Genomic DNA, 10,724 nt, shown 5'->3' with positions numbered 1-10,724 from the left:
AGGACCCCAAGGGCCAAGTTACAACATCTGATACAAATTATGAATGAAGCTGTGGCTCTCTGGTCCTGAGGACGGGGTAGAGGGGCTGTCCTGAGCAGAAAGCACCTGTCCACAGCTTGCCAAGGGACCTAGAACAGCAGACCTGATAAAAGCTATGCCCTGTTACTGGCCTACGCTGATGGAAGCTGCAGCCTCAGGCCAACCCCTGAGCTAGCTGTGCATGCTTGTCCCTTCACTGAACCTGCAAGGATGCTCAGAGATCATACTCATGGTTTGTGGGAAGGTGTCTTTTCAACTCTGTTTTTTTTTCCCGTTTTTTTCCAAGACAGGGTCTACTTTGTAGCTCTGGCTGTTCTAGAAATCACTACATAGACCAGGCTGGCCTCAAACTCACAAAGATCTGCCTGCCTCTGCCTCCCCAGTGCTGGGATTAAAGGCGTACACCACTACTCCTACCATCAACTGTCCTTTGTAACAAATAGTATAAAAAACTTCCTTGCAAACCAAGGCCTTCAGCCTGGGCCCCAAGACACAGGAGGCATACAACACAGTTCACTGGGATACCTGGGGTGACACCCCACTCCCATCAGAGGTGGGTGCTCTGTACCACTCTACAGGGCATCCAGGTCAGAACGATCGGCCCGTTTCTATTCAATCTCAAGCAAGGTATTTGCCCAGATGCCTTGACAGCAGTGTGTGACCTCCAATAAGAAAAGTCACTGATCAGGCCCACTCTGTCCTCCCCGGTTGGAAGGACAAGACTGCCCCACAACACAGCAGCTACCGTCTTGGGGTCCCAGTACTAGAACAGTAGCAGGCAGGGAGTCACTACTTAAGACAGTCCACCAGTGGAAACACGCAGGATATGCTGGAATTTACAAAAAAACGTTTATTGCTGTGACTCCCACCAGAGGCTGTCAAGGAGCCCCATTCCAGAGAGGGGCCAGGCCAGGTCGGCAATGGATGGGCTGGATGCAGACGCCAGTCTCAAGAGCCACACAACCTGCTGGCTTTGTCCTGTCACAGTGGTTAAAACCCAACAGGGAGATATGGTGTATCCGCAGGTCAAGTCCACCTACTGAAGTCCATGTCCTAGATGGAAAAGAATGCTTCAAGGAGGCACCAGTTCCTCACTGTCCCTCAGACTCCAGTCCCAAGCTTAAAGGGACTCTGGTTGCAACCTGAGTTGTCCTTGGTCCCGATGGGCGTGTCCTCACAGAGTCTCCTGGAAGACCCGATGCAGGCTCCGGGCCAGGACATCCGTCTCCTCGTAGCCCTCACAGCTTTGCTGCCAGCTCTCTGGCACCTGCTCCATCCCATAGTAAGCTCCAGCAATGGCCCCAGCCATGGTGGCTATGGTGTCTGTGTCGCCACCAAGTGAGATGGAGTAGATGAGCGTCCTCTGCAGGCTGTTGAAGGTGGAGGGGATCTCAGGATCAGGCTCCATGCAGCGCAGGAAGCAGTAGATGGCGGTGGGCACAGATTCAAAGGCAGCAATGCCATTCCCTGTGGGAAAGCCGGAAATAGGAACCTGACCTCCCTCCCTGCCACAGGCGTCCTGCCCTTGCCAAGAGCCAGCCCTCCCAGCTCTGTGCAGGGCCATGCCTGAGACCTCAGGCTCTACAGTCAGACCATGGGGCCACCACACCTGCTGGTGGCCAGGCAAGATCCCAGTAAGGCCTGTCCTTGGCTGTGATTCCTGCTCTCTCCCAGGGCTACTGAGATGTGAGTCACTGTAAAACACTCTGTGGTGCCCAGGGCACAGGCACCAGGTAAACTAACATCCATAATCACACTGGTAGACAAATCGACAACTGGCTGCTGTTTCTGTGGACACTGATCCTTAAGGCTGCAGGCACCATGTGCACAGCCCTGCCAGGGGCCCTACAAAGCGCTCTAGCTGTCCCAGTAGCCCTCTGAGGACAGCTGGGGAATATATCAGTCAGGGTCCACCCACCTAGCTCAGACACCACTTCCTCTCGGCTCACCACGTCCTGGTCCAGCAGCTCTCCAACCTTCTTCAGCCTGCTGGAGTAAGGACGCTCCTCCATACCTAACCTGGGGTTTGGGAAACGATTTCAGAGGTCAGAGTGAACAGGCAGAGACACAGGTAGGGGAAGGGACCCTTAAGAGGAATGGGGACATCAGGTCCCACCCAGTGTTGGGTGGGAGAGGACCAGAGATGTTTTGTTCTCTCGGACACCGAGGGCCATTTATTCACTGAGACAAAGGGCCTCCTCCTATCACTCCATACAGCTGCCAGTGAAGACAGGAAGACCCGGCTTTGCACTGCCAACACCCACCCCTGACCTGCACACTCTGACCCCCTCACCCCCAGCTCCAGCCCATACTCACTCCTTGGCATCCAGGACCGACTGGGCATCACCTTCCAGCTCCTCCATGTGGCCCAGAAGCTGCTCAAGGAAGTGCTCACTGGATGTAACACCCTGCAGAGCTAGGTGTACAGCCAGGGCCTGCAGGATGGCACCGTTGTAACCCAGGGAGGAGGCATGGGTCAGCTGGGCTGAGAGCCGGGCAAACTGTGGAGAGGATGAGCCACTGTCACTTCTCTACAGATCAGTCGGGAAAGGGGTGTCTGTGACCCGCCTGTCCAGTACCTTCTGTACGTCTTCGATACTCTTGTAGGCCAGTGGGATGCCTGCCACCCGCATGGCACCTCCATTACCATAGGAGCCCTTTCCATTGAACTGGGCCCGGGCAGGCTCATAGACATCACGGCACTTGGGGCTCAGGAGCTTCTTGAAGACAGTGATGACTCCAGCCCCATACCCTCTGTCAGGGTCCTTCTTGTATTCTTGGGCAAACCTGGTAAAGAGAAAGAAGGCAGACAGAGTTTCAAAGATGTCTCCCGTAGCTAGAAGAAAGGGCTGCGCAGGGCAGGGAGGTGCGAAGTGCCTAGGTGCCTGTACTGACCGTGCAGTCACTTTCAGCTCAGGGAGCTGCTGTCAGCCTTGAGAAGAGGCCCTGCTGGGTATGCACAGGTATAGTTCCTCTCTTGAGGGGTGCAGCACCACTGCCTGCCTGGCCTCACGCCAGGATCACATCCCTCACCTGTGAGCCATGTCCACTTCGTCGAAGGCCTCCTTGGCCAGTAGGGACTGCACCAGGGCCCTGGCCATGGCGGTGTCATCTGTGTAGTACAATGTTTCTGCAGGGAAGAGGGAGGCAGGGTTAGAGCGTCCCAAAGGGCTCTGGGGGAATGCCCAACAGCTGACCTTTTACCCCTCCCTCCTGCCAGCTATGAATTCTTCAGCTTTTAGCCTTGGGATTTGCAGCAACTGGCTACTCCCCAAGGGTCATGACGCCCTGGTGATTTCTGAAGGGAGCCCTTCCACTACCTTCTTCTTTCACCGCTAATTATCTCAGTATGGCCCATGTGGGCTCTCCTGCTTCCCACCTCCAACGCTGACACAAATTCTTCATAAGAAGAGGTTGCCTTCTTCCCTTCATTCTCCTGATCAAACAGCTGTCCACTGCCTTCAGGAAGAGGTCTCAGTTCATGGGCTTGGTATCCACACTCTTCCGAGTATGGCCCCCTCCTTGCTCATCACCCTCCACCTCACAGACACAAGACACTTGGGTCAAGTCCTTCCAGCCAGGGTAGCTCCCTACCCACCTCATCTCCTTTCCCCCCAGCTGCAGGTTTTCTGACATCCCCCTTCTTTAAACTGATGTGTATGGGTATTTTTGCCTTCTTGCGAGTCTGTGTACTACATGTATGCCTGGTGCCCAGAGAGGCCAGAAGGTATCAGATCCCTTGAGCCTGGAGTTAACAGATGGTTGTGGGCCGCCATGTGGATGCTGGGAATTGAACCTGGGTCCTCTAGAAGAACGCCAGTGCTCTTAGCTGCCGAACCATCTCTCCTGTCCCTTTTGTTTTGTATTTGAGACAGGGTCTCACTGTGTAGTACTGTCTGGCCTAGAATAGACAGATTCCTGTCTCTTCCTGGGATTACAGGTGCAGGTTCTCGTACTTCTAACATGTCAGACTCAAAGAGGCTACTAACCTGCTAGGGGCAGTGATGTGGCCTCACTTAAGAGAAGACTGTTAGAGAACAGACTCTCCTGATAAGTGCCTCCCTGATTCTTCAAATAGCCAGTCCACTCCTTCCATGTAGCCCAAACTCCATTTTCCTTCTTTTTTGGTGGACCCTACATCTTAGCTTCATAACAGTAACTGCATTCCCAGTCTCCCTCAGCCTGGCCGAAGATGAAGATAAAGGCCACCTCAGTCCCTGAGGTAAGAGGTTGCTCTTTCCCCAGTCTCCCTCAGCCAGTCCCTGAGGTGAGAGGTTGCTCTTTTCCCAGTCTCCTATCCTCAATCACACACCCTTCATTTGCCCACTGTGCCCTGATCTTCTTGAGGGGGGCACCTTTCTTCAGTCCCAGCCAACCAGGAGGCCGACCTCTGCCTAACCACATGGTAACTATTAGCCACCCATCTCTTATTGCCACTTGCTTATTTAGGGCCAGGCCCCACACTCGGGTTGCAGCTTTTGTAGGTACTGTAGCAAAAGGAGAACCTCTACTCCAGGGCTACGGGAGCCACATGGAGGGAAAGGGCTGTCAGTGTGTCATCCCCCAAAGGCAATCTCAAGGCAGAGAGGAACAAACCAGGCCTTTAGGAGATGGGCTGAGTTCCCGGACCTGAGCCTGACCAGAGGCCAGAACCTCCTTAGGATTCCTCAGTTGTGTGAGCTCTTTTCACTCAGTCCTTATGTTGGGTTTTCTGCAGCCACAGAGTTCCAATTACCACTCAACCTAAAACACTTTTTTTTAAAAAAAATCTTACCAAACTACAATGAAACAAAAATAGTTGTCTTTGCCTCATCTCTGCTCTCATTAACACCTGTTTTCCATGTTCTCCTCGACACACTTGACATGGCTTTCTGGGACCAAGACTACCAGCAGCACTTTTTTGAAGCACACCAGTGCCTCCATCCTGAAATTCTTCCTTCTGGTTCTGTGACTGTCTTCCTGCCTCTCCTTCCTCCATCTCTAAACGCCTCTGACTTAAGGTGTCCTCCGGGGATCTGACGACAGCCCGCTTTGACTGTTCTCCACACGCTCCAAGAAGAACCGAGCGAGCCCTCTGCTGACATCTGGACCGGAGCTGGAGGGAAGGGATCTATCTTCACAGGCTGGGGACAGTGCCCGCCGACGCCCACATCGGGCCAGCAGCTTCAGAAAGCTGGCCACCAACGAACCGGATGAGTGGGCTCTGGCTCACGCTAAGGTTTTAGGCGAGGTCTGCGCTCTAACAGGGGACACGGCGGGAGACCTAACTACCCGGAGAGCTGGGGAGAACCGATCGGGTCACAGGGGCCTTCACACTCGGGGCTTCGCCGCACGACCCTCGCCCAGAAGTGGGGACCCGGCGGGTGGCGCCCCGCCCACCTGTCCGCGCGCTGCCCGGCGTGCCCGGGTCCGGCTCCAGGCTCTGCACGTGACGCAGGACTGACGTCAGGCTGACTGTATCGTGGGCCTCGTAGACAGCGCCCACGCAGTCTCCCAGCAGCGCGCCAGCCAGGCAGCCTCGGAAGCGCGAGAGAGAGCGGGCCGCACCGGCCCCGCCGCCGCCCGCCGCCGTCATCATCGCCGCCGCCGCCGCCATCCGCGCGCGGGCTAGGCGCCACTTCCGGCGCCGACGCTGCCGCCTCCGCGGTCCTCCCGCCCCCCGCATCCCCACAGCGCCCCCTTGTGACCCGGAGTCTCAGTGTGCGTCCCAGATTACAGCACCACCCAGGGCTTGGCGCCGCAGCGCCCCGCAGTCCCCGTGTGCTTCGCTCCGGCGACCCTCGCATTTGTAAAGGGCGACACGAATCAAACCTACCGCCCCCTGAAGTGTTGCGGAGGTCCCTTTGAAAAGAACCTGAACAAGAATGTTGCCTACTCCAATGTTGTCGTTTTGGACTTTTGACCCCTTTGAAGCCTAGGCCACTCCATCATCCAAATGGAGTGTCTCTTTCCCTCTCTCTCAGCCACCTTCATGGGAATCAGAGAAAAGCCTGGCCTGAGAAATTCCATCTTGGGGCTGGAGAGATGGCTCAGAGGTTAAGAGCACTGACTGTTCTTCCAGAGGTCCTGAGTTCAATTCCCAGCAACCACATGGTGGCTCACAACCATCTGTAATGATACCTGGTGCCCCCTTCTGGCCTGCAGGTGTACATGCAGGCAGAACGCTGTATACATAATTAATAAATAAATCTTTAAAAAAAAAAGAGAAATTCCATCTTTATTAGATTCACTGCTCCCTCCTCATTTCCCACCCAACCTTCCCTTCTCTCGCAGCCACCAAGGCTAGGCTAGCTCCAGCTGGCAAGTTTTGAGTGGACTCAGTACACGGTTTGTCGTGCGCGTGAAGGTATCCACCTGGGGCACGTATTTCTCAGCCGGCACCGTCAGCTTGCGTCTGGCATCCATACACTTGGTGTCCAACAGCATGGAGTTGGCCTTGCACGCAATGTCAGCCTGCAGCCGGGCCAGGTGCTTGAACAGGGCATCCAGGGCATCCCTGTAGCGGAGGCATCGAGAGCTCACAGCCCTGCATGAGGCTTCGAGGGCCAGATCATTTCACCAGCTTAAAGCCCACAGGGACCCGCAGGCAGTAAGGTCCCATGGTTGGGCAGTGTCTCCCACCCTTCCTCCCCTCTCTAAACCTACTGAGTCTGGGCCAGCTTCTGCTTCAAGGCACTAATGGTTGCCTCCAACTGGTGGACTTCATCAATGAGACCATCCTGGGGCTGGAGGCAGAAGGGCAGGATGGGATTCGCAGTTCGGCCACGCTGCCCTTCAGCTGGCCTCAGGGCTGCCCTGGGCCAGAACGCTTGCTCCCCCAGGAACCTGGGCAGGGATAATACTGAGGACTCCTTAGCAGAGGAGGGCGGTCCCCAGTGGGGACCATCGTACCTGGTCCCGGCAGAGTTCCACATTGGACCGGAAGTTCCTGGCCTCCAGCCGGGTGTGTGCAAGTTTCAAGTTCATCATCTTTCTACGTAGGTCGTCCTCCAGGCGCCGAATATCTGCCTGCAGCTCGGCTATCTCCTCTAAGGTCTGTGGTAGACATACTGTTATCCACCAGCAAGACGCACCCTCGGGCCCGAGCAGGGCATCTAGTGCCTTGCCTCACAGCAGGGGAGGAAGGGACAGGGAGAGACTCACATTTTTCTCTTGCCACTTGAGCTCACTGTACACACTCTCCATCTCCCGGAGCCGCTTCCTGAAGGCAAATTCTGTTGCAACCCTCTGAGCTTCAAGTTCATTGTTGGTCTGTGTGACAAGAGGGGGCCAGGCAAGAAGAGGGTCATGGCCGCGTGAGGCTGCTGTTTAAGTCGGGAAGGGGCTGCCATATGGTCAGTGGGGAAGGAAACATAAAAGGTCGGTTTGTCTCAGTCACCTGAGCGATAGTTAGGGCAATGGCTTCCCTCAACTCTATGGCTGCTTTTATTTCGGCCTCTGCGTGGTCCTTGTTGAACCTACTGAAGTCATCCCATTGCTGAAGCGTGGTGGAGCTGTGGAGGAGAGGAAACAGTGGGGTTTCAGGATGTGGCCTCCAAGGGACAGAGGAAGGGCTGACTGAAATACTTTTCTTACTCTTTGGGGACTCGTGTGGGGTTAACCTTCAGAGAGATGTTTGGGGAAGTGAGGTTGAGAGAGAGGCAGCCCCTGTCGATATCCAGTGTCTCCATTTTGTCCCGGTGGTCAGAATTGAGCTGCTGCCGGACTTCCTGCAGGAGGCTGGGGAAGAAAACTGCATTGGTGCCATCCCCCCCCCCCCCCCCGGGTTCCGGGATGCAGCCGGTACAGCGGTATGTGAAGATACTGAGGGCTTGTGTGTGTGTGTTTGTGTGTTTGTGTATGACCATGCAGGTGCTGCTGAATCCGAGACAGCAGCACGGCCTCGTGAGTGTCCCACAGACACAGAGCCCGGGTGTGTGGCTTCACACACGCGCGCACACACACTTACGATAAGGTGCTGAGGGCAGCGACAGGTGCTTTCAGCTACAGAACAATGGCTGCCTAGGAGTAGAATCCTAACAAGGAGTAGGCAGCGGAAAGCAGGCTGTAAACGAGCCGTGGCTTCTGCCAGAAGCCCGGGTTCTCTGCCCACAAAACCCGTGATGCCTCGAGTGCGTGAGTGTGCTCAGGCCCTTCTCTGCCTCACCACAGCTGCTGGAAGGCCTGGGTGGTCCTCTGCTGCAGAGCCTTCTTGGTGGTTTCAATGACTTCCACCTCTTTCAGCAGCTCTTCTTCCACGGGGTCCTTCACAACGTCAATGTCTCGCCGGCTCTCCCGCAGGGTCAGGCACTCGATGGCTACATCCAGAGGCAGGTTCTTGGCCTGCAGGTTTTCCTCTGCGGACTCTTTCATCTAGAAAGGAAGGGCACAGGGGCTGGTGGGGCGATGCACTACGAGATCGCTGCGATCCTCACTTTGGTAGAGGGGAGCATAGCTTCCCAGATCTGGAAGTGGGATGGGAGGGGCAGGCCATTGCATCAGAGCCCGCTGGTACCCGGCCCCGGCTCCCTGCCTGTGTCAACGTGTCGATCTCAGCGTCTAAATTTGTCAGACACTTGTCCAGCATCTCCTTCCACCGGTTGACCGTATCGATCCTCTCTGCCAGGCGGACCCTATTGTCGTGTTCATCCCATACAGTCTGGAAGAGATGGAACCAAATAAAAACGAGGGTCTGTGGTTGAGGGCCCTCCCATGGCCCATGGGGCGGCTGAGCGGCCCCCCAACCTGGTTGTTGGTCTCATTGCGAAGGATCCTGGCCTCCTGGCGGATCTGGTGGGAAGCATCCCGCTGTCTCTCCGCATTGGTGGACAACAGGTAGCTGTTGGTGCGCCAGTCCGAGAGCTGGTAGCGCTGGCTGGGCTTGACGCTGAGTGTAGCCATGGCTAAGGAGCTAAGGGTCTGAGACCCTTAGGCCTGTTCCAGACCACCACCTGCAGAAAAAAAGAGAGATGCCTTTCTGAACCCCGATCCTGTACTCTTGGCTCTAAGACCTTTTCCGCAGAGCCTGTTGGGAAGGGATCCAACTCGGTCCCCAGCTCAATTTCCTGGGAGGAATTAGCAATCTGCTATATTTCCTAGCGGTCCATCTTCAGGCACAAAGCCCTGCAGATCCAGGGGCGTGGAAAGGAAGGAAGAGAGCCCGTGGTGTGTGTGTGTGTGTGTGTGTGTGTGTGTGTGTGTGTAGGAAGCGCCAAATGCCTAGTGAAGGGATGGCAGGGACCATACCCCTTAATCCTGTTACCACCCCTACTTCCAACAATCAGCTCTTTCCTAGGCTGTGGGCCCGGTTCACAGGGGATCTGGGAGAAGAAGCGTTGTTTCCCTTCCAGGGTTGGTATGACTGGGCTGGCGCACCCAGGCTGAAACCAGCTACCTGGGCGCCGGGTCTCTTGCCCCGCCCTGGTACAGAGGAGGAGCAGGCTGGCCGCTCCGTAGGAGGAGTTGGGATCAGAGTCTTGGCAGGACCCTTTGCCTGCGCAGGCTCCGCCTTTGGGGTTTCAATCGATACACCGGCCAGAGGTCTGGGTTAGGAGGGCGGCCAAGGATACTTCCACCATCCGGATCCTCTCACCTGATCTCCCCGCTCTCCTTCGCCCTCGGTGCCCCAGTCTGGGAACGCCTGTTGTTTGCGTCTCTGGTTGCCTAGCAACCGCCCCCTCCTCGCGGAGTCACCTGCGCCCCTGCGGGGTATCACCTGAGCTCCAGCTGCGAATCTAGGGACTAGACATTTTAGTTTGAACAACGGTTTACACCGACAAGATTTTAAAAGTAAGGCTAGTGTGTCGAGTAAAGGCCTCGCGCTCCGGCTCGCTTTGTTTTCGTCTCCTTGCAGAAATGGATGGAGTAACAAAAAAAAAAATATACCTTAGGCTTTGTATCTAGCACACATTCCATTGGCTTTGCTTTGCTCAACAATTTTACTAGTGTTTGAAATCATAAAAAAAAGTTTTGTTTTGTTTTGTTTTTGCCGGGCAGAAGGTGTTATTCCCACAAGTGTAGAGATAGGTAGAGATGTCTGGACTTGGCGGGCAAGTGGAGGGTGGGGCTGCCACCTGAGAAGTGGGAGGTGCTTGCTTGTAGGAGAATCCTTCCTGCAGATTTGTTATGAATAAGCCCAGGAAAGACTGGTGATAGAGCAGATTTTTTTTTTTTAACAGACACCCCTCTCCCCCACCCTACGCCACTACCAAAGACAAGACACACAGCACAGTGTGAAGTATGGGCACAATTTATCGCGGAGTAGAGGATGGTACATTCCTAAGACTGAGAGTGGATACCAGCTGTAGAAGTTAGCTCAATTCGGGAAATAACCAGGGTAGCCAAAAGATAAAACAATTATATTTTTATTTATTATAAGGGGAAAACTCATGAAACAGGAACGAGAAGTCCAAGCCCAGCTGTGCTGCGAGGGAACCACAGAGAGACCTGGGCCATGAACCGTTTTCTTTTCCAGGTCCAGAAAGCCACACCCTAACTTGGTCCCACCTCTTAAAGATAATTGGTTGGCAAAGATTCCCCATCAACCAGCGAAGGGATGACAACTGTGCTGGTCTCCAGAACAAGGACTTTTCCCAAGGGACTTGGTTCTGTCTAGGCGGTGATTGACAGGCCTATTTGCATTGACTCCTGAGGAGGCAGCGGTGGTGGGCCTTTGTTCTTTAACGGAATTGCTGGGCAGCAGTCTC

The 10,724-nt window shown here is 55.0% G+C and overlaps 2 protein-coding genes across 2 annotated transcripts; both read right to left on the bottom strand.

Annotated features, from left to right (window-relative positions):
* Positions 1-845: 845 nt before the first annotated feature.
* Adprs (ADP-ribosylserine hydrolase) lies at positions 846-5,656 on the bottom strand. The gene is made up of 6 exons (XM_041652365.1): positions 5,419-5,656; positions 3,073-3,169; positions 2,619-2,826; positions 2,356-2,540; positions 1,958-2,058; positions 846-1,506 (listed from the first exon to the last, which is right to left on the bottom strand). Exons 1-6 carry the CDS (start codon positions 5,633-5,635, stop codon positions 1,214-1,216), a joined length of 1,101 nt encoding a protein of 366 aa, XP_041508299.1. The 5' UTR covers positions 5,636-5,656; the 3' UTR covers positions 846-1,213.
* A 665-nt stretch (positions 5,657-6,321) lies between these two features.
* Tekt2 (tektin 2) lies at positions 6,322-9,656 on the bottom strand. The gene is made up of 10 exons (XM_041652824.1): positions 9,611-9,656; positions 8,764-8,969; positions 8,552-8,677; positions 8,186-8,391; positions 7,615-7,758; positions 7,418-7,532; positions 7,183-7,290; positions 6,931-7,074; positions 6,685-6,764; positions 6,322-6,535 (listed from the first exon to the last, which is right to left on the bottom strand). Exons 2-10 carry the CDS (start codon positions 8,917-8,919, stop codon positions 6,322-6,324), a joined length of 1,293 nt encoding a protein of 430 aa, XP_041508758.1. The 5' UTR covers positions 8,920-8,969; positions 9,611-9,656.
* Between the last annotated feature and the right edge of the window lie 1,068 nt (positions 9,657-10,724).

Source organism: Microtus oregoni, unplaced genomic scaffold, assembly GCF_018167655.1.
Source record: "Microtus oregoni isolate MIOR12 unplaced genomic scaffold, Mior012 000005F_ref0000423, whole genome shotgun sequence".
Lineage (NCBI taxonomy): Eukaryota > Metazoa > Chordata > Mammalia > Rodentia > Cricetidae > Microtus > Microtus oregoni.
Note: the sequence above shows the minus strand (reverse complement) of the source record. Positions and strands in the feature narration are given on the sequence as shown.